Consider the following 22,780-nt stretch of genomic DNA (forward strand, 5'->3'; position numbering starts at 1 on the left):
CCTGCTCCCGTCCCCAGGGGCCCACCACTTACTGAGCATTCATACGTAGCACCATGCCCAGAGAGGAGTAACCCCCAGCAGCGAAGTGGTCCCGGTAGCGGCCCATGCGGATGGAGTCCAGCCAGTCCCCCACGGTGAGGCCCCCGCCGCCACCCCCGCCCCCGCGGAGGTCAAAGCAGCTCCGGGCAAAGGCGGGGGGTGGGCACCTGAGGCACAGGGGCCCTTGGTAAGTGGTCTGCCAGGAGACACTGGCGCCAGCCACTCAGCCTCCATCTAGGCTTGGCAGTGGCAAGGAGGGTCTGAAGGGTTAGACCGCAGGCTTGGAAGTAGAGCTCTGAACAGGGCTCAGAGGACCAGGCTGGGTCTGGTCCAGGGGTCAGGGCAGAGCCACCCCAAGGCCTGGACTAAGTCTGGGCCTTGTCTAGGGCAAGCGGGGAGGGCAGCTGGGGCGGGCGGAGCTGGGGTGGGCAGAGCTGGGGTGGGCGCCAGGCACCTGTTGACAGTGGCCGTGGCCCTGAGACTCTCAGGGCTGCGGATCAGCGTGTCCAGGACGCTGACGATCTGGGAGAAGCGAGGCCTCTGGGCCCGGTCCTTGTGCCAGCAGTCAAGCATGAGCTGGTGCAGGGCGCGGGGGCAGCCCATGGGCGCGGGCAGGCGGTACCCCTCCTCCACGGAGCTGATGACCTGTGGGGGGAACACGGCAATGGGCTGGAGCGGCCCTTCCCTCCGAGGCCCCGGCCGCCTCTGCCCAGCCAGGCTCCGGCACTCACATCCCGGTTGGTCATGTTCCAGTAGGGCCGCTCCCCGTAGGCAAGCACCTCCCACATGACCACCCCAAAACTCCACACGTCGCTGGCCGAGGAGAAGGTCCGGAAGGCGATGGCCTCGGGGGCTGTCCAGCGGATCGGGATCTTCCCTCCCTGCGACGGACACACGAGTGTTGAGAGCTTCTCCCCAGCTCGTCAGGGAGCTGAAGGCAGGGATCTGGGCTGGGAAACTCGAAGGCTGGCTGGAGAGACACGGCCTCCACCTTCCAAGAGCACCTGTTCTGATGGGGGAGACCTGCACATGGAGCTGGTGTGGAGACTGAACAAAAGACAGTGGGTGGAGGGCCTGGCACCCAGTAGATGCTCAGTAAGTATCAGTCAACAGGTTGATGCCTGAACAAGTGACGAAGCTCGGAGAACGTGGTCTAGTAATTTTCTAGCTCCCCTGGAGGGGTTGTTTTTGGTCACAAAATCCTTTCTCTAAGTGAAACCTTATTTGGAGTCTCAGTGGGCGAGATCCTAAGGGAAGGTCCTGACAGAGGCAGGGGTGGAGGCCCTCCACCCTTAAGGCAGCCCCTAAAGCACTGCTAGAGAAGCCCAAATCCCCCCAGAACACATTTTGAAAATGCTGGGTTTTAGTCAAACGTTAGAGACAGACGTGGAGTGGAGGCGGTTCAGAGAGATGCCAACTCTCCCCAAAAATCCTAGTGAGTGAGTAATGGGGGGACCGGCCCTGGTATCTTCGCAAGCCAGTTAGTGACGGAGCAGAGGTGGGAAAGCTTTGGTGCAAACTGAGGTGCAGAGAAGAGGTAGGACTCGCCCCAGGTTGAAGGCAACCCTGAAACGTCCAACTTCCCTAACGACACGTGGGGGGCTCCATCCCAGGGCCTGCTGGAAAGGGGGTGCGGGCTACGCACCGTGGTGGTGTAGGCGGCGTCGGGGTCATCCTCCAGCACCCGCGAGAGCCCGAAGTCAGACACCTTGCAGACCAGGTTGCCATCGACCAGGACGTTGCGGGCAGCCAGGTCGCGGTGGACATAGCCCAGGTCCGAGAGGTAGCGCATGCCGGCGCCCACTCCTCTGAGCATGCCCACCAGCTGCATGATGGTGAACTGCCCATCGTGAGTCTGCAGGGGGACGTGGCTTGGGCTTCAGGAAGGCTCTTTGCAGTTTACAAAGTGCCTCACTGCTTAGGAAGCATATTGCTGTTTAAGGTTTGTTCTCACGTCTCATTTACACTCACAGCAACCCTGAGAGGTACGTAGGGTGGCAGTGACTGGTCATCCACTTTGCAGAAGGAGAAATGGAGGCCCAGAGAGGTTTCGCCCTGTGCCTAAGAGCACCCAGCAGATGAACGGCACGGCGAGGGCTGGGCATCTAGGAATTTCCACCACCACCCGCCATGCCTCCCAGCTGACTGGGGCCCTGGGTCCCCACAGAGGCACCCCTCTTAGCCTGTGTGCAGGACAGGGCAGTAGGACCCGTGCAGCAGAGGGACTTCCACGTGATGGGGGGCTGAAAGGCAGTTTGATGGGCTGACCTTTAAGACCCCTCCCCACACCTGGCTCGCCTTCCCCAGGTCTGTTGGGTCCAAGCTCTGGGGAGGAGGGGGTATCTGGAGGTCTCACATTATCTCCCACCACCCAGACTGAACTTCCCTCCCCCGGCCCAGGTGAAAGGAGTGGCGGGGCACGCACCCTCAGGAAGGTGTCCAGAGAGCCGTTCTCCATGTACTCGGTCACGATCATTGCCAGCTGGCCTGGGGACGGCGCCAGGGAGGAGGTGGCTCTTGGTGGGGGGATCAGGAACATGCCCCCCCGCCCCCGCTATGAGCTGCCAGGAGCTGGGCCAGCACCCAGGGCCCCAGGGAACGTAGGGTTTCCACTGGGGTTCCAGGCTCTGGGCCCCCTTCCGTGCCAAGTCATCTGGGGACCTGAGCCAGGGGGATGGGGCAGGGCAGGGTGGTCTGGGGATGCAGCAGAAGGGGCCCTGCAGGGTGAGGCTGCTGTCGCCTGGCACCTACCACGGGTGACGACACCTTCAAGGCGGATGATATTGGGGTGGTCAAACTGGCCCATGATGGATGCCTCGCTCAGAAAGTCCCGCCGCTGCCTCTCCGTGTAGCCGGCTTTGAGGGCCTTGATGGCCACGGGCATGTCCCGCTGCCCCGGCACCTGCAGATGCCCGTAGCAGACTTCCCCGGACTCTCCTGTGAACCCAGGTGGGGCAGGCAGGGGGTGGGCGGTGGGACCTTCCTCCCCTCACCCCAGACTCTGCACTCTCCCAGCCCCACACACCCGAGTGTCTGGCCATGCCGGGCATCTTGGTTCCCCCGTCCCTCTGCACTGGGTGTCCCTCCCCTGGGCACCCCCTGTGATGTCCCCACACTCACAATCCCTGAAGCTCACCGGAGCCAATGATCTTCTCAATGTGGATTCTAGAGGCCTCGATCTCGCGGGTGAAACCGCGGCCCGCCCGGCCCGGCTCCTCGTAGGTGTGGGGTTCTGCATAGAACTGGGGCTCTGGGATCTTCCCCGGAGGGTGGTGCAGGGGCAGGAAGACGGGTGGAGGCGCTGAGGGGCCAGGAGAGAAGGGCCATCGGTGGGCTCCATGAGGACATTCTCTCCCAGCATTCCCTGGGCCTGGGACGGGACTGGTGGTGGAGTGAGAAGTGTCTCTGGGAATCCCAGGATGTGGTGGCAAACAGGTGCCCAATAAGTGCTTGCCCAGTGTAAGCAGGGTCTCTGTGGAGTAGCTCTGAGCTCTCTAGGGGACTCTGGGATTTCTCGTGAGTTGTGAGCCTGTCTGTCATTTTTCTGGGGTTACTTTTAGGGTCCTTAAGACCTTTCTCAATTGTCCTAGGGTAGGAATGTGACCAAAAAAGGTCACATCACAGTGCCAACTCAGACTGATGGAAAGCGGGTCTCTAGAAGACTGTGTTAAGAAGGATTCTGAGACCGCATTCAGGCTCCATGGGAATCAGTACCATGATTGATTCTGCCGTGGGCAAAGAAGTGGGGCATTGAGGTAGGCATCCCCATATTTGCCCTGTTTTCTGAGGTTTCTGCAGGGTCCTGAAAAAGTTCTTTGTAGCAGGGGTTCTTGTCCAAGAGTATATGACCCCCCAAAGGTGTATGTGAAATTGTGCGTGAATGCCAATATCTGTGCATTTCCCTGGGGAGAGAGAGCGTCTGTAGCATCCTCTTCAAACCCAGGCAAGTTGCACAGCACTGCACCTCTGGGGTCTCAGGTCTCTGTGACAGCCTGCCATCTCTCTCTGGGGCTCTAGCCTTTTCTGTGGGCGCCTTTCCCCTTCCCACCTGCGCCACCCCCAAACCAGCACTGGGTCCTACTGTGGCCTCCGCTTTTGCATTCAGATCCCTGGGCCCTGCACTCACCCTGCCCGTTCTGATAGTGCATCTTCTCCTCGTCCGAGTGCTGGAAGGCCTTGCTGTAGCCGCAGTGCCTGTGGAGAGTGGACTGTCCCTGGTTTCAGCCCTGACCCCGTTCAGGAACACGTCCAAACTCCTCCCTTCTACCCCCCTTCCCCTTTCAGGTCAGCTTCTGCCACCCCAGTCCCTGCCCCTGCAGGGGGGCAGTCCCAACCTCAGGCTCTCAACCCAGCTGAACTGTGACACTTATAAACACCATATAATTTACAAAATCAAGTCCACTTGGCCCTCACAGCAAAGTCTGTGGCATTATTAGCTCAATTTTACACGAAAGCACCCCGGGTAGAGGGGCTGGGAGACGAGGCTTCTGAGGCCAGCTCCGCCATGTGAGCTTGGCAAGCGCCTTCCCTTCCCTGGACCTCAGTTTCTCCATCTACGGATGCTCTTTCCAATCCTTGCTGAGTGGGACCCTAAGCCCGCACCACCTTCCTCTGGAACAGAGTGGGAGGGGGAGAGTAACTAAGGGCGTGGTCTTTAGTTTTAAGAGACCTGGGTCCTGTCCCACTTCTGACACCTACTTAGTCGGTGGGCTGGTTTGGGGGTGCTGTGTGTCTGACACACATCCGAGTGGAGATGGGGCTGGGCAGCTGGGCCTCAGGAGGAAGGCCTGTGCTGGGGGCACACCTGGGGCATGTCAGCGTGAAGGCAGAATTCAAAGCCGTGGGCCCTGATAAGGTTACTCAGGAGAGCTGGAACTGGGTAAGTAGGAAAGAGAAAAGGGTCCCAGACCAGCCTGGGGCCCTCCTGCTTTCAGGAACTTGTGCAGAGAAGGGGCTGGAGGAGATGGAAGACAGGCCAGACAGGTGGATGGAAAGTGGGGGGTGAGCCGGACATGGAAGGCAAGAGAAAAGCGTCCCAAGAAGGAGGAAGGAAGAACAGGTATATCTGTCAGTGAGCCCAGGCACAGGGGATCACTGGCTCAGCAGGGCTGGGGACAGGCAGGAGACACAGTGCTCCAGGGGAGGGGGTTGGGGTGGCCGGGGGCCAGGACCACCCACCTCTTCTTGCAGATGACCAGGAGAAGCAGCACGACCAGGCCAGTGATGAGTGTCAGGCAGATCCAGACGATGGTCCGGGTGTCGTAGCGGGGACCTGTGGGGGGAAAGCAGGCTGGGGGGCCAGCCACTCAGCCCTGGCCTCAGGGCCAGAGGTCTGGCGGCCTTCCCGGGGCCCGGCGGCAGCCTCCTCAGCTGTGAGCCAGCCCAGAGCTGGGGCGCAGGCCGCATCCTCCTCTGCCCCACCCTCCCCTCTACAAGTCTCCCCTTCAATATCCTGCTTTCCAACCTGGTGCCACCACTTCCTGGGACTGTGTAACCTGGGCAGAGTCACTAGACTTCTCTGAGCCTTAGCTTTCTCACCTGTAGTGTGAGTCCAGAAACGCCTGTCCTGCCCGTTACTGTAACAGCGACAAAGCTGAATATACCGAGAGCCGCACATTCCAGCCAGTAACCCACATCCCTTCCAGGGATAACCCAGTATTATCGTGAGTTGTCAGATGAGAAAACCGAGGCCCAGAGAACTCAAGGAACTTACTCAAGGACACACAGCAAATGGGATGGAGCCGGGCAGGATTCCTACCCGGGCGGTCTCAACATGGTATCAGACCTAAGAGCACTTGAGACACACAAGTGCCAAGGGGGTGCCAGGTTGAGGAAGGTCATCAAGTCAGCCTTGAACCATCTGTCTTAGCACTGCCCCCCTGGAGGGTGCTGAGTATAGGAGAAGACCCCAACTGGCTGGAGATGGGGGCAGGGGGTTCCCAAGCTTCAATGTGCCTCAGAATCGCCCTGAAGGTATGATCAAACCAAAATTTCTGGGCCCCCAGCGCCAGGGTTTCTGCTTCCGAAGGTCTGGGGTGGGGCCTGAGAATCAGCATTTCTGATAACTCCCAGGGGCTGCAGCTGCTGCTGGTCCTGGACTACACTGTGGGAACCACTGTTCTGGAGGCAGGGGGTGCAGGGCAGGATGATACTGGGGAAGGGCACAGAGTTTGTCCCCAAGCTGACCAGGTTCAAGTCTTGCTCTGCTGGGTAACCTTGGGCAAATCGCTTTACTGCTCTGACCCTCATTTTCCTCACCTGTAAAATGGGGATGTAGATATTGCCAACTCACTAGAGGGTCTCTGGGACGATTATAAGGTAGTCCTGCTAGCAAAGGGCACCATGATGCCTGCAAGTCACGCTGATGCTCGGGGAAAGCCTGCAGTTGATGGGCTGTTACGAGCTCTGTCACCTCGGGCGTGTAACTTTCCTTCTCTGAGCCTGTCTTTTCACCTGTCAAAATGCTGATTTGGCCCACACACCAGCTCAGCATGCACTCGTTCCCCTCCTCTGACCACCACGACCCTGGCCCTGGCCCTGGCGCCTGGCCCAGCTCCCTCGCCCTCCCCGCTCCCTGCACTCACGGGGTTTCCCGGTCTCCACCTCCATGGCCTGGCTGAAGCGGCCGCAGCCAGCCGAGGTGCGGGCTCGGACCTGGAACACGTAGCGGGTGCCCGGCTTGAGGCCCGAGACGGTGGCCCTGGTGGTGACAGCCTTGAGGGTGGAGTAGCTCTGCATCTCCTTGTCCTGCCCGTGGGAGGGGTGGTCAGCCAAGGGTCCCCGGCCTGGTGGCCTCCCTCTTTCTCCCTTCCCTGTGGGTACCTTCTCGTAGTACTTGATCTCGTACTCCAGGATGATGCCATTGGGCTGCTCTGGCTCCTGCCACAGCAGCGAGACGCTGGTCTGCCCCGCCCGCTCCTGGCGGATCACCACCACCTGGGACGGAGCTGGGGCAGGGGGAGGGAAGGGAGCTCGGTCAGGTCAGATGGGTGGACGGGTGATGATGGGGAAGGGCCTCTGTCTGCTCCTTCCTCAGGCCCCGCCCAGGTATGCTGGCTTGGGCCACTCTCACCTTGCTAACTGTCCTGCCGCCGCCCCAGGAGAGCCAGTACCCTCTGCTCCTCCTGGCAAATCACTGGCTGCCACCCTGGTCAGTTATCTGGGGGTGGCACAGCCTGGCTCCCAACTGGGATGCCGGGGTTGGCTTGACCCAGATGAGGCCTGACCCCGCAACTTCCACTGTCTCCTCCTCCTCTCTGGCCAAGCCCACCCACTGGAAGCATGCTGGACCCCCGCCAGCCCCATCAAGCAGCCGCACTTGTCGACCCTGAGGCCCCATCACCTGATGTCTCTGTCTCCGTGTCACCCACCCCCGCCCAGCGCCTGGTGTGGAGCATGCTCTCAGGAGCACTGAGGAAGGAGGAAGAAAAGGAGAAGGGAGGGGAAGAATCAAGGGAACCAACGCCCTCACTGCCTGGGCTTGGAGGGACATGAGTTGAGCCTGAGGCCCATGTGAGCTCAAGTATTCTCGAAGTCACACTAGGTCACCCTTTCGCCCCCTTGCTCATTCCCTCCCCCACTCCTGTGCTCAGTGCAATTACCCCTGAGGTGAGTCTGTTGGGAAGGGTCGGATGTCGACCCAGCCACAGCCAAACCGAAGGGACTGCCCTCAGAGCTGCAACCCCGTCCTCCCTGACCCCTCCAGCCGCAGCCCTCCCCTCTGCTCACCCGAGTTCCGACTCTGCCCTACTCCTCCCGTGCCCCCCACCTGCCCCATGTGACCAGCTCTGGCCTCATAACTGGGCATCCCATCTCTCTGGCACACGTGGGAGCTCCCCGAGGCAGGGACTGCACATAGCAGATGCCCAATAAATGCTGCTGGACGATGCTGACATGAAAAATTAAGAAGCGACTCCACAGTTAAGCTGGAGGGTGTGGAACAGGGGAGAGCCCACCAGCCTGGGAATCAGGTCTGGCTTCACAACCCGGCCCGTCTCTTGCTGGCTGGGCCCATGACTACCTCCGGGCAGTTTCTCCACCCAGAAAGTGAAGCTGCTGGGCACCAGCTGCCAGGCGGAGGTGAGGCTCAGAGAAGACCACTGTACGTGCGGGACAGACACCAGTGCTAGAACACATGGGTGCCTCTTAAAAACCAAAAAATTTGCGAGGCAAGAGGTGCTGTGTGAGTGGGGCAGACACAGAGGGAGGCTGGGGCTCAGAGGTGGGACGGAACAGGGCGGAGCACCAGAGAGGGCTCCAGGGAGGAGGGGGGTGTAGAGAACAGGCTACGGGGAGGCCTGGGGAGGGGGAGGGGCAAGTGGTCTCTGAGGACAGACCTCCCGCATTTGCTCAGGGCTGCTGTCTGCCCCAGGCCCCCAGCCCAGAGCTGTGGGTGTCCACTGCATCATCTCCCTAGAATTTCCTGAATGACTCCCACGTGCTGGGCAGTGGGCTAGGACCTGGGGATACTGCAGTGCCCGACAGCCCTCAAGGAGCTTATGGTCTAGTTAAGAGAGACAGAGTTAATAAGAAAACGAATCAATGCATAATTACAGGTATGCCAGGTGCATGGAAGACATGAAGAGGGTGCTGTGATGGAGAGGACCTTACGTCTGCAGGGGCTCAGGAGGGAACGGGGCCATTTCAGCTGAGGTGGTCCGGGTGGGCCTCCCAGAGGCGGCGGGACAGCTAACTGAGGACTGAAGGAGGCAGCGAGGGGAACGTCACGGGGAGGAGCACGTCATTCCGACCGAGAGGCAAGGCCAAGGCCCAGGGCAGGGAAGGGCATGGTGTGTCCAAGGATGAGGACCCGATGCCAGTGTGGCTGGAAGGGAGAGAGCCCGGCGACAGTGGATGGGGTGCGGCTGGGGAGGTGGGCAGGGGAGGGTCTGATGGGTCCCCTGAATCATGGTGCAGAGTTGTCCAGGCAACATGAGATGGACTGAGTTGTGTCCCCCTCCCAAAATTCGTCTGCTGAAGCCCTAACCCCCAACACGATAGTATTTGGAGATGGAGCCTTCAGGAGACAATGAGGTTTAGATGGGGGCATTGATGCCTTTCTAAGAAGAGACACCAGAGAGTTCTTTCTCTCTTTCCCTCTCTCTCTCTGCCATGTGAGGACACAGCGAGAAGGCAGCCGTCTGCAAGCCAGGAAGAGGGTTCTCACCAGGAACCAAATTGGCCGGCCCCTTGACCTTGGACTTCCGGCCTCCAGAGCCGTGAGCTGTAAACGTCTGTGCTTTAAGCCCCGGCCTATGGTATGTGTTATGGCAGTCTGAGCTGACTAGGACCGATGGCATGTGTGTGTACGGGGTGGAGGGGTTGGAGTGTGGAGGGGGTCACGCTGAAGGGAGACCCAGTGGGACTGGCTGGTGGGAGGACGAGGCACGAGGGAGGGATAGCCAAGGATGACGGCTGGGTTTGGGGCTCAAGTAACCCCACGAACAGCAGTGCCACGTCCTGAGATGGGGGCCTGGGGAAGGGGCTGGTTTGGGGGTGCTATGTGTCTGAAACACATCGAGTGGAGATGGGAGTGGGCAGCTGGACCTCAGGGGAGAGGCCTGTGCTGGTGACACACTTGGGGGACATCAGCACGAAGGTGGAATTCAAAGCCGTGGGCCCACTCTGGCAAGATGGAGCTGGGTAAGTAGGAAAGAGAGGAGGGTCCGGACGTGCCTGGGGTCCTCCAGCTTTTGGGAATTTGTGCAGAGAGAAGGGGCTGGTGGAGATGGAGAAGGACAGGCCAGAGAGCTGGATGGAAAGTGGGGGGTGGGCTGGGCATGGAAGGCAAGAGAAAAGTACTCCAAGAAGGAGTAAAGAAGAGCGGGGGGTGGGAGGGTGGAGTGCCCACTGCAAACTGAATTTCTGGGGATAGGTGGGCAAAGGCGCCCGACTGGAGGTGCCCGAAGAGGCCCACAGAGGAGAGGACGCAAATGTGTGAGCAAGACAGCTCTTTAAGGAAGCTTCCATGTAAGTGAAGGAGTCTCGTGGCTGGAAGGGTGTGCAGGCTCACGGGAGGCTGTTCTTTTTTTTTTTTTTGCGGTATGCGGGCCTCTCACTGTTGTGGCCTCTCCCGCTGCGGAGCACAGGCTCCGGATGCGCAGGCTCAGCGGCCATGGCTCATGGGCCCAGCCGCTCCGCGGCATGTGGGATCTTCCCGGACCGGGGCACGAACCCGCATCCCCTGCATCGGCAGGCGGACTCTCAACCACTGCGCCACCAGGGAAGCCCGAGGCTGTTCTTTTTAATGATGGAGCACACGGAGCAGTGTGAGTGCCGTAGGTTCTCTGCTCCGCCCTCCACCCCTGACCAGCCGGACACCTGTCTTGGCCACCCCAGAGACACGTGGGCAGGGGTGGGGCCTGGCACCACGCACAAGGGCCTAGTCCTCATTGCGTCACTAGCACTGAGCAGAGAGCTTGGCATCTCACAGGTGCTCCACAGGTGCCAGAGGAATGAGGGTCTTTTGGGAGGATGAAGCCCTGGCGTCAGGGACGGGGTGCCCTGGGTTCAGGGTTGGGAAGCCTATTTCACTTGGGAGTGAGGCAGACCTGGGTTCGAATCCTGACCTGCCGCTTCTATGTGGTGACCCTGGCTGGCTCCGGGCCTCAGCTCCTCCTCTGTGACACGGTGGGAAGGGAGTCACTGAGCCAGGCCTGCGTGGTGTTGGGAGGAGACGGGGGTGGGGAGCCACAGGGCACGTGCTAGGGGCGCTGTTAACAGGGAAGCTGCCACAGGCGGCCCTCGGGTCAGGCTGCCACTCGACAGGCAGGACGCACCAGAATTTGGAAAGAAAGGGGCTAACTTCAGTCCAACAACTGGCTAGAAACAGAGAGATAAGTGGTTGTCGTCCAGACCAGTCTGACCAAATCCATCCCAGGGGCAGCAGTGGCAGCTGTTCTGGAAAATGATCATCAGAGTGATTTGATATTTTAATGACATTTATTGAGCACGTACCGTGGGCCAGGTACCGGGCTAAGCATTTTCAGTTCCTTCATTTAAGCCTCAGTAACAGAGCAGGTATGATTACTCCTATTACAACAGGGAGGAGACAGAGGCAGAGAGGGAAAATTCTAGAACCCAGGCCTGGGATGGTCATGCTAGCCTGCCTCTGTGCTTTTTGGTTTCCTTCCACTTATGGAACATGTTTTACTTTTCTAAGGGCGCGAAGCCTGTAGCTCAGAGTCCTGGTGAGGAAGGCGGAGCCCAGAGAGGCAGGCGCTTGCCCAAACACCACAGCGAGTCCGCGCAGTGCTCGGATGCCAGGGGGGACAAAGGGCCCGGGAGCTGGGGACGGGCGTCTCCGCCTACCTGCCTGGTTCGTGGTGATGTTGACGACGGCAGCCCGGCGGGGCTCTGGGCTCAGGTCGGACACACCGTTGACGGCCTCGATCCAGAAGGAGTAGTTCATGTGGGCCAGCAGGTTGGCCACCAGCAGGCTGGCCTGCACCAGGCTGGTCTGCTGGGGCACGAAGCGGGTGCTGCCCCCGCACGTCTCGCAGTGGCCCAAGGCCCAGGGGCAGCGGCGGCACACGGCATTGTAGGTGATGTCACTGCGGCCGCCCCGGTCCAGTGGAGGGGCCCACTCCAGGGTCACAGAAGTCCCATTCACGCTGGAGATCAGATTCACTGGTGCCGAGGGGGGGCCTGGAAAGCAGAGAATGACAGGTGGGCGTGGAGGGCATGTATTTGGGCTGGTCTAGTCTCCCCCATCAGGTCAGGGAAGGGCTGTGGTTCCCCCATGATACTTGGGGCCCCCTAAGGATAAGGGCACACCTACTCCATCCTCTGGAAGCTCCCCGAGGGCAGAGGCAATGTCTCTGCCATCAGATTGGGAGCACAGTCAGGGTCTGGGCACAGAAGCCGCCCTTCCCCCACCCCACGTAGCACCACCTGGATCCTGGGGTTTGTGCTTCACAAGATTTTCATCCAGAGCTGGGGAGAGTCTGCACACAGCAGCTACCCGGGGTGTGAGATGCCCCAGTCATCTGCATCCCCCACTCCACTCCTTAACCCCCTGGCTGGATTTAATGTCAATGACACCGAACACTGTGGTGGAGAAAAGCAGAGCCCCGTGTGCCAAGTGACCCCTCCCCACTGCCCAGGACGGGAGCCCCAGTCTGGGCAGCACAAGGACACTGGAGAGAGGGGCGGGGCTGGGGGCTGGGAGTCGGGGTAGGATCCTGGGCGTGGGGATTTGAACCAGGAGGGCCTGAGGGGCGATGGAATTCCAACTCTCAGAATCTCAAGCTGGGAATCTTAGATCTTAAGAAAATAGAATTGTAGAATCTCAGAATCATAAAGAACCTTAGAATCTGCAGGGTGTGGAATACTAAAAGCCTAGTCGTTTACAATCTTAAGATTCCTAGAACTGGAGGGCACTGGATTGTGGATTTGGAGAGAAACTGGAGTCCAGCCAGCTGAGTGCAAATGTTTGTGACCTAGAGCCGGGCTCACCTGGCCTGAGGAGCCCAGAGCAGTCACCACGCCCCTCAGCAGGTCCCACATGGGGCAAAGGCACAGGTCTGGGCACAACAGGGGAGGGAGGGAGGGAGGGAAGAAGGGTTTACTCGTGCGTGTGTGTGTGTGGTGTGGTGTGTGTATCTGTGTGCAGTGTGTGTGTGTGTGTGTGTGTGTGTGTGTGCGTGTGTGGTATGTGTGTGTGTAGCAATGTGAATACACCTAGGCCCTTACCTGCCCTGTGCAGGGGGTCTGGGGAAGGGTGGTGATGGAAGTTGGGGGAGGGGGAGATGGAGATCAGGTTGGGGTAAATTCTGGGGCAAAACCCGTCAGCACCGAGTAAAGTACCCCTCACCCCGTCACAAGAGCCCAAGGCTGGTGAACAGCGTGGGCTGAACTGGCTGCAGCTCCTCCCCAGCGGGGGTGGGAGTGAGAGGCCCCTTTGGGCCAGGGGATGGGAGGCCACGGAGGAGCTGCATCAGCAGAAATGCCAAGACAGTCACGCAGCCCTGCAGGCACGGCGCCGGAGTCCCTGAGTCCCCTCAGGTATGGGGCATGCGCGCTGCCGCCTCACCATCTCCAGGCGCACACCTCCCTTGCAGGGCCAGGTGTGCCCATGCTGAGCTCCCAAAGCAGGCTCGTTCAAGCTCCACGGGGACCATGAGTCTGTTCCAGGTACCCAGATGCACACACACGTGTGCACACACCCCTCTAAGAACACTTTACACATGTGGGCACAAGCACTTGAACACTCACACTCTGTGCAGGCATCTTCTGCATGAACTGCTACCGACAAGGACACACACAGTCATGATCGCTGTAGGCCTCCCAAGGCACACACAGAATCCGACACACGCAGCCACACCGACTCCATATACACAATCATGCACCCCCCCCACTACAGCAGCTCCCCGAATTCTGCAGCTCCCCCCAGTCTCTCAAGGATGGCAGTGATGCGGGGCAGGGGTGGGGGCGGCTCCTCTGATGCCCGCCTTGTCGCACAGGCAGTCCCCCAGCTTGCCCACCCCAGCCCCCAGGACACTGGCATGACCCTTGGGTCAGAAGATGACCAAAGCCACCTGGTGCTGGGAAGGGCATGAGTCCAGTTCTGTCCTGCCCTTTGGAGCAGAGAGGAGAGACCGAGGGAGGAATGGAAAGATTTCCATTGGAGAGATGGCAGGTGACCTATGATTTCCACTGGAGAGATGGCAGGTGACCTATGACAAGAAGCTGGGAGCCCAGAGAGGTCAAGGCCATTGTTGAGGGGTCAGAGTCACCCCCCATGCCCAGACTGGCCCCTGGCCCATGAGAGCCACCTGTCCCTGCCTCACCCACTGAGACCTGGCTCCCTGGGAGCTTGAGGGGCCGAGCATGGGGTCCTAGCCTAGTCTCGAGGGTTCTGGGGCCACGGGGTGGTACTCACGGGTGCAGGCTGCAGACGGCGGGTCCAGGGCTGCACGGAAGTAGCTGAGGTCGCAGCGGCAGGCCTGGGCGGCAGGGGCTGCAGAGTGGCTGTGGGGAGGGCAGCGGGCGCAGAGCTGGTCCCCGGGGGCCGACTTGTAGAAGCCCAGCTCACAGGCTGTGGAAGAGAAGGAGGCTTCAGGTGAGCCTGCCGGGCCACCCTGATGGGCCTCAGGGGCAGCTCTCTGGCCCCGGGGTTCCTGGGGGATCCCCTGAGGGACAGAGGTGCAGACATTCAGCATCACCTGTTCCTACTCTCATCTGCAGATGGAGGGACTGAAGCTCAGAGAGGGCCTCTGACTTACATAGGGTTGCACAGCGAGTCGGAGGCAGAGCTGAGGCTGGGACCCTGACACCTGAGTCCCAGCCCCATAGTCAGCACAGGGCGGAGCCTCTCTGAATCCTCCAATGGCCCCTCCCACCCAGGCTCTGTCGTTCACAGGGCACTTGTCCTTGAGCGAGACACCAGGCTCAGGGTCAGGGGTCAAGGCTAAGAATCTGAGGGGGGCCGAAACCCCAGGGGTGTGACCTGAAAGCCGGAGAGGGCATGGGGGTGGGGGAGGAACGTGACTGGAAGAGACGTGTGTGATGAGACCAGAGGTTCCCAGACACGGACAGGCGTGGAACCATCCCTATAAAAACACAGACCCTGGCCCCATCACAGCCACTGAGTTAGAAGAGCCAGGGGTGGGGCCTGGGAATCTGTGTTTTACAAGCGCCCCGAACAATGCTGATCGTCCAGGAATTGCAGGCTCCTGACCCTCCCAGTCTCACCGTGGCTGATCCGATATGTTTCTCGTATCTGACCTTCTCTCCGGCCTCTGAGAGGCACACACATCTTGCTCCTGATGACCACAGCAGCCTCCAAACCTGGCCCCCAGCACCCCCTCCCCAGCCCCACTGCCCGCGAGATGACTATTCCTTTAGCCAGTAACTATGAGCACCTATTCTGTGCCAGAGACACAGCCACAAACAAGGTCCACATGGCGTCTGCCCTCAAGAAGCTGGCATTTTTCAAGGTGGCAGGGGGAGACACAGTAAATGAGGCTGTGATCATTTCCAGAAGGAAATAAAGCAGAGGATGTGGCAAAGCGTAAATGGTGGGAGGAGCAACCTTCCCTGAGAAGGTCTTTGAGTTGTGGCCTAAAGGCTGAGAACGAGTCAGCCGTGCAGGAAGTGCGATGTTGTGGGTTGAGGGACTCTCTAAAATGACACTGCTGCTGGGCCAAACTCTCACAGGCTCCACATGGCCTAAACAATAAAGCCTGGTGTTCAAAGCCTCCCTGCAGCCTCCTTCAGGGCCACTCCCTCTCCCTCAGGCCGAACTAAAGGACTGGCCATTCCCCACACTCAGGAGTTGTTTCCTGTCTCGGGGCCTTTGCACATGCTGTGCCTTTTCTTTTTGTCACCCTGTCGAATTCTTTCAAGATTCATTTTAACTGTGCCTTTGATGAAACCTTTCTGGACCGCTCCACGTCTCCACATGTACACACACACACACACACACACACACACAGAAGCAACCACTCCTCTCCTCATCTTTGCATCCCTGTTCGGTCTCACCACCTGCAACATTATGGCTGTGCTTTTTCATCTGTGTGTCTGACTCTCTCTCCTTGTGGGTAGATCCTTGTGAACAGGGCAGGGCCGCCTTATTCATCTCAAAGTTCCTAGGGTCTGGCTCAGGGTAGAAGTTGTCAACACTGGTGGGAGTTTTCAAAGTGAGCTAATCCGGCCATTATCTGCTCTGGGCAGAAAGACAACCCAGGGGTTCAGGAGGACAAAATGCTGCCCAGCCAGGCAGCTCCCAGCTCCATCTGTGGAACTGAACTCCTCTGCAACGGGGACCACCAGGAAACTCACTGGGATCTCTCTCCAATAAGTCTCTTTCTAGAAAACTCAGTGCTTGAGAGAAGCTTCATTTGCAAAGCTATGTCACTTATTTGATCGTACCTCTTTATCGTAATAGCTAAAATTAGGTTAATTTGTAAAATTCGACAAACTTGAGAGAAAACCTGAAATCAGGAGAAATGATGATGCCCTTAAGTTGCTTCCCAGACTCAGAGGCCATGGAGCCAGAAGGGGCTTATAGGCTGGGAAGTCACCGAGAATGTGCCTCAGTTTTGAGACCTCTTTCCTGCCCCCTGGGGAGACTCCAAGAGGGCTCAGGCCTGACTGGGGGCTGGGTGCTTGGAGTTGTGGAGAGGGTCCTAGTTGACACCCTGTGATCTCCCCTCCTCTTCCCAGAAGCCCGGGCACAGCCTAAGAGCTTCCTTCTGAGTCCAAGAAGCAGAGGAAACGGGCTTTGCACTTCACCAGCAAACATTTATCGAACCTGTGGCTGAACTGAATGACACTCTTCCTCACTGTACTGATCGGGTCCACCTTGATCAAAATCTCGGGAACCGTTTGCTTATTCTGTCCTTTATTTATTCCTTCACCCATATTTACTGAGCCACGGACCGGACGTAAATAAGACCTAGTGTTGCTTTCAAGGAGCTGTCAGAGCAGTGAGGGGCAGACCAGGACATGTGTGGTGACATCTTGGTGTGATGCATGGCACAACATGACAGCCTTTGTTTTTTTTGTTTTTTTTTTGCGGTACGTGGGCCTCTCACTGTTGTGGCCTCTCCCGCTGCGGAGCACAGGCTCCGGACGCGCAGGCTCAGCGGCCATGGCTCACGGGCCCAGCCTCTCCGCGGCATGTGGGATCTTCCTGGACCGGGGCACAAACCCACGTCCCCTGCATCGGCAGGCGGACTCTCAACCACTGCGCCACCAGGGAAGCCCCAGCCTTTGTTTTCTGAGTCCCTGACCATTCAGAGCTGTGCTAGTCCTCGGGTGTTAAAGAGCAGAAACTTGGGAGCAGGCTGCCTGGGTTCCTTTTCTTTTCCAGCCCCTTCCCCTAGGCTAAGTGACATTAGGCAAGTTGCTGGGCCTCTGTGTCTTCATCTGGAAAATGGGGACAATAATAGTTCCCACCTCCGAGGGCTGTTGTGAGGATGACAAGAGTGAATACACGTGAATTCACACGATCACAGCGCCTGGCACTCATTACCACTGTACGCAGTCAGCATGTATACGTCTGTTTGGCAGAGAGGAAACAGAGGCTGGGGAGCTTGAGTGCCTCGCCCCAGGGTCCCCGCTGAGCCAGGATGCAAACCCCAGCCTTTCCCCCACCAGCCTCTCAACACCCGGCCTCTGCTTAGAGACGGCCCCGCCATCCTGCCACTTCACCGGTGGGCGGTTCTCACACGCTCGGCTAATACCCATATGGCTATAAAGTGTCAAGGCTAGATTAATCCGCTCAATGAAAATAAAATAATCTTGAATAAGAATACTAATCACCAGGCCTCGGGGAGCCCGGAGACCTGGAGGCAGAGCCGGGAATTAATGGCCGAGACAGATGGAGCGGCTCTGGGCTGGGGCCCGGCCCTGCCCGTACACCCAGGGCGCTTCCGGAGTCTGCAGTGCCCGGTGTCGGCCGTGCGCCAGGAGGGGCTCCTGCCCCTGCCGAGGGCACCTTGCCCAGGCCGCCTGTCAGGCCGGCAAGCTGATGGAGACCCCGGCCACCTCTCTCCTCTCCCCCACGAAGAGCTTGAGATTTGACAAATAAGGTGTCTGCTGGTGGCCGACCAAAGGAAATTAATTTTAAATCAGATTCTGAACACAGTCAGGAAGGCAAAAGAGCTCGTTGTTCATGCGGCCCCTCTGAAATGAGATGCTCTGATATTTATAGAAAGATGATTAGGGCCACAGAGGGTGGTTCATATTCTGTGTCCAGGTGACAGAAAGGACGGTAGCCAGGAGACTCTGGGGGCTGCTCTGTTGGGTGATGTTCTGAGAGGTCCTTCTTCTCTCTGGAGGGGGTGGGGGGGATGCAGCCACGTGTGGGGGGAGGTCACTGGGTCAGGAACTGGGTAGTGTGGGGAGCTTTCTGGTCAGGGGGTTGGGAGATTTGGGATTGAATCAACCACTACTAGCTGTGTGTCCTTGGGTCAGTCACTTCGCCTCTCTGGGCCTCCATTTCCCCACTGGTAAACTGGACTAGCTCCACGTGGCTCTGATGTTCTTCTGTGGGTCCCTGAGGCCCGAGTGCAGTCTCCATAAGGATGCTAAAAAGCCATGTGATTGGGCTGGTCCCCCCTCCTGGGCTTTATTGTCTTCTCCGTAAAAGCAACTGCTACTCAGCCACTCCTGAGGGGAGCCTTGAGGGTGAGACTAGTGAGATGGGAACCTGGCAGCTGGGAGGGTGGCTCTCTCCATGGGCCTGGCCGCTGTTGCAGCCCTCAAGCTCTGGGTCCCTTCTCCTATCATCAGAAGGAAGGCGGGGGGGCACTCGGGTGGGGGAAGCCGGGACCCCCTCTCCCAGCCCTGTTTGCTCAGACAGAACTGCCCGATGGAGAAGGCCAGGGCCCCTCGGGTCTCAGGAGGCCTCGCTCAGGCTGGGCAGGGGGCTCCAGCTTTGACAGGCCATCTCAAGCAGCCCAGCAAAGGCACCCCCAGTCTGTATCCAGCTCCTGCTCGTGCCCCACCCTCTCCCACTCTCAGGCTACCCACTAGGGAGGCGTGGGGATGGGCGACACTGCAGGGCCGCTGGCCCAGGCCTCCCATTGGGGGAGGTCCTCAGTTTTGCACCTGTGCTGTTTCTTTGAAGGAGGTTAACAGACAAGCACCGAAGCCCACCTACAGGGTTAAGAAAAGTCTCTCCTCGTGCGATTTAAAACCGGCATCCCCCTGGGCTTCCCTGGTGGCGCAGTGGTTGAGAGTCCGCCTGCCGATGCAAGCAACACGGGTTCGTGCCCCGGTCCGGGAAGATCCCACATGCCGCGGAGCGGCTGGGCCCGTGAGCCATGGCCGCTGAGCCTGCGCATCCGGAGCCTGTGCTCCGTGACGGGAGAGGCCACAACAGTGAAAGGCCCGTGTACCGCCGGCATCCCGCCCCCAAACGTCACTGCCTGCAGTGCACTATGAATTAATATTTTTTATAAAACCTGTAATTATCTTGCAACTGGCATAATTATGCTGCATTGTGATTTAAATGTAAAATTCAAAATATGCTGCAATTCCCTAACCCTGCTTTGGCATTTCTTCATTATTTTTTATTAACGTGCCAGCAGTGTCAGGAAATGGGAGTGGCCTTGGCTTCTCCCAGCTCTGAGGAGGTCCCCCTGCTCAGGCCGTGGAGTTTCCACCAAGAGTCCTGCCCTTGACATGCTGTGGGTCCTTGGGCAAGACGCATTCCCTCTTTGGGCTCCACTTCCCATCTCTATCAAAAAAGGAGGCTGGAGCAGTACCTCTGAGTGAGGCCCCAACCCCGAAGTCAGGAGGAGCAGTCTCCCTCCTAAGGGCAAGGATGTACTCTGTACAAACAAGTGGCCTGCTGTGCTCACTGGCTCAATCCAGGGTTGGGGGCAGCTGACCTTGAGCAGGTATCTACTGGCTAGCCTGCCCGACTGTTACAGCTTATACTGTCCTGGTTACTAACCTTTTTAACGTTACCCCAGGGGGCTTCGCAGAGAGCTTTGTGGGCAGAGGAAGCAGTTCAGGGCTCTGGAGTGAGACAACACGGGGTCAGATCCCTACTCTGCCACTTAAGTTGAAGGGACTCAGTTTTTCATGTCTGTAAGATGGGCATATAATACCTCGCTTAGAGGAATATTGTAAGGATGAGAAACTGTGAACCCCCCGAAGGCAGGGATGCCCTGTGTCTCTATTCCTGATGCCTGGGACACAGTAGATGCTCAACAGAATGAGTAACTGACATAATGTGTACTATGTACTCATTAAAGTGCCTGGCACATGGCAAACACTCAAAAAATTGTCACAAAGGGACTTTATATCCCCATCCGAATAAGGGGATGTTGGGAGCAGGCTCTAGCGGGGAATGCAGTCAGGATAGGCCAGGGATAGGTGAAAAGCCTACACACATGGCTCAGAGTAAGACAGACTCAGAGCCCAGCTCCACCTCTCACCAGCTCTGAACCTAAGCAGGACACTACCTCTTGAGCCTCAGTTTCCCCATCTGTAAAATGGAATTGTAATACCTGCCTTGCTACAACGAGCCAATGAATGCATGTGCTAGGAATCCCCTTGCAAGCTGTATAGGCAACAGGGATGTTTGTTGTTATTGTTACTACCCAGAGGGAAGTTGAGAAGTACAGGGATGTCTGTGAAGGAACCAGGAGAGGCTGGAGGCCTGGAGAGCCTTGAAAACTAGGCCACAGAGGGTAGAACAAATCCAGAAACAGGCAAATGTCACAGAAGGTGCTTTGGGGTTTAGGGTCCAGGAGAGTGAAGACTCGTGGCAGTTGGAAGTATGAAAAAAGCTTTCTTAAGGAAATCAGAGAGCCCCAGAGAGGGGCCAGAAAGGGCCTGATGGCTGGACAGAAGAATCTAGTCCTGGAGATCTCGGGGCAAGATAACTCCTAAGCTGGACCAGGCTGGACTCTGAAGCTACTTTGCACATCACCTGAAACTGTCAGCCTGTGTCCTGCTCAGTCCTGCGAGCACCAAGGGGCCTTCCTGCCAGCTAGGGCAGAGGGGTGATGCTGAGAGGCCTGAAGGTCCCTCTAACTGTGGTCTCAGGGCCTGTGTAGTACCAGCAAAGGGCTCAGAGGATATTTCTAGTGTCTTTCAGGGCCCTGTCCCAGTTTTCACTGAGGCTGTCTGGGGACAGGCCCTAGTCTCTCTGATCTCTGCCCAGGAACATCTCCTCCCTCAGGAGAACCAATGGTCCCAGAAGCAGGCTTCACTGAGCTCTGAGTGCCATGTGTCTAGTCCCTGGGGAGATCAAGGAAGGGCAACCAGGTGGAGACCACTAATAGCTGGGGCACCAGCTGTCTGTGCACACCAGCCCTCCCAGGGTTCCTGGGCGGTCAGGATGCCTGGCTGCACTGCCCCCACATAGGGGTCTGCTGGCCACACACACATGCACACAGCCTGGGCTCTGGATCCGGCTCCTGGTCTGTGACACAGGAACCCCAGCAGTACACTGTGGGAACAGGAGTTATTTCATGACCCAAGTGCTCCTGGCCGTCCCTCCCCCCACATCCCTAGATAAGTTCACCCTGAACACAGGCAGGCTGTGACATGCCCACCCCAGACAGTCCTCCCGGGGTGCCCCTGCCCGCATAAGCTCACAATGGCCCTGTACGCCACACATTCGCCCTGAGCCCTGATTCTAACCCACACCTCCTCCCGCCCAACAGGTTAGAAGTTTAGTGGTTCTGAGCCCAGACTCTGGAGCCAGACTTCTGGGTTCAAATCATAGCTCTGCCACTTCCTAGCTGTGTCACCTTGGGCAAGTTGCTTTGCCTCTCTGTGCTTCAGTGCCCTCATGTTTAAAGCCAGGATAACAGTAGTTCCTGTTTCACTGGATGGTTGTGGGGATTAAATGAGTTAATACGTGAAAAGTGCTTAGAATAATGCTGGACATGTTAGGTCACATCACTGTTCCCTAGCACAGGCATGTACCCAGTAGTATTCCCAATCACACTGGTGCCCAGAGATGTACCTCTCTGGGTACATCATGATGCCCACGGAGGGTCCACCTGGTTGTGGTGTGTCTCCCACCCCACAGCACACACACAACACACACGTGGGTGGCCTGGTGACACAGGAACGCTGGAGGTTCACGCATCTTCCCAGGTGCTGTGTGCACCACCCAGGAGCTTGCTGACTGTGCCAAGCCTGCTCCCCGGCCCCCAGCATCCCTGCCCAGACTGAGCCCAGCTGCCGGCCCACCCGCACAGAGGCGCGCTCACCCACACAGGCATCCCGCCGCTCCTCGTAGCCCGCGCTGCACACGCACTTGCCGATGGGCACCAGCCACTCGCCCTCGGCGCTGCAGTACATTTTGGGCGTGTCCCGCTCCTCCGAGTGCCGCACGCACTGGCCCCGCACCTCCACCAGCGAGGATGAGTCGGCCCCCGTCACCGCCTCCGAGAAGGCGGCCAGGTTGCGCACCATGGTGGGGCACTTCTTGTAGTAGATGCGGAGAGACAGGATGGCAAGGCAGGCACCGATGTCCTGGAAGGCCAGGTAGAAGCCACGCTTGCTGAGGGGGCCCACACCTCGCACCTCCGTGTTGAGCTTGAGGCGCCGCACACCCAGGTCGGCCCCGGTGAAGCTCTCGTCGGCCGCGATGGTATCGATTTTGAGGAACTGGCTCTCCTGTGTGCTGGCGCCCAGGTCACGGTCCGACTCCAGGTAGTAGAGGTTGAAGGTCTCCTTGCAGGTGCCTAGCACGCCGGGCATGCTGTTGCAGTCCCGCAGGGTGAACTTGATCTCGGCGTAGACGCGCCGGGCGCCGTCGCGGGGCACCCAGCTGGTGCGCAGCCAGTTGTTCTGGTTGGGGCTCATGACGTTGCACACCTGGTATGTGTGGATGGGCCGGAAGGACTCGTCCACCTCGTTGATGGAGTCCCACTGCGGGCAGAGAGAGCACAGCCAGCTGAAACGAGAGGCAGCACCTGGCCCTCTCTCACCACAAGCCACATGCACTGTGCTGGTGGCTTCCTGGGGAAGAAGACGGAATGTTCTCCAGCCTCGAGGAGCTGACCTTCCAGCGGACTGTCAGCCAGATGCCGTGCACCCTACAGAAGTGATCTCATAGAGTGTCACATCCTTCTGGGGAAGTGTTATTTGCTGCCTTTGCACAGATGAGGAACAGAGGGGCTCAGACATAGAGCCATGCGTCTGGGGTCACATAGCTAGTGAGTGATGGAGCTGGGACTGGAACTGATGCCAAAGCTACAAAGCTCTGACCTCATTTCTGTATGGCTATTCCGTCACTCCCAGAGTGGGGTGACTTGCTTGG

At 58.5% G+C, this 22,780-nt stretch overlaps 1 protein-coding gene across 1 annotated transcript; it reads right to left on the reverse strand.

The window, feature by feature from the left end:
* Positions 1-94: 94 nt before the first annotated feature.
* Positions 95-22,042, reverse strand: EPHA8 (EPH receptor A8). The gene is made up of 13 exons (XM_027109811.1): positions 21,726-22,042; positions 13,922-14,077; positions 11,350-11,685; positions 6,862-6,986; positions 6,624-6,786; positions 5,218-5,311; positions 4,166-4,233; positions 3,176-3,340; positions 2,791-2,976; positions 2,465-2,526; positions 1,685-1,894; positions 771-920; positions 95-684 (listed from the first exon to the last, which is right to left on the reverse strand). Exons 1-13 carry the CDS (start codon positions 21,928-21,930, stop codon positions 346-348), a joined length of 2,259 nt encoding a protein of 752 aa, XP_026965612.1. The 5' UTR covers positions 21,931-22,042; the 3' UTR covers positions 95-345.
* Positions 22,043-22,780: the final 738 nt, after the last annotated feature.

The sequence above is a fragment of the Aethalodelphis obliquidens genome, unplaced genomic scaffold (assembly GCF_003676395.1).
Source record: "Aethalodelphis obliquidens isolate GAN/ISIS:26980383/991018 unplaced genomic scaffold, ASM367639v1 scaffold9, whole genome shotgun sequence".
Classification (NCBI taxonomy): Eukaryota; Metazoa; Chordata; class Mammalia; order Artiodactyla; family Delphinidae; genus Aethalodelphis; species Aethalodelphis obliquidens.

Excerpts from the sequence above, each read along its gene's own strand:
- EPHA8 (XM_027109811.1), bottom strand. The coding sequence starts at position 21,930 with ATGGTGCGCAACCTGGCCGCCTTCTCGGAGGCGGTGACGGGGGCCGAC. Across the intron at positions 2,527-2,790 it reads TGAAGGTGTCGTCACCCGTG|GCCAGCTGGCAATGATCGTG; the intron begins GTAGGTGCCAGG and ends CGCCGTCCCCAG. Across the intron at positions 921-1,684 it reads ACGCCGCCTACACCACCACG|GGAGGGAAGATCCCGATCCG; the intron begins GTGCGTAGCCCG and ends TGTCCGTCGCAG.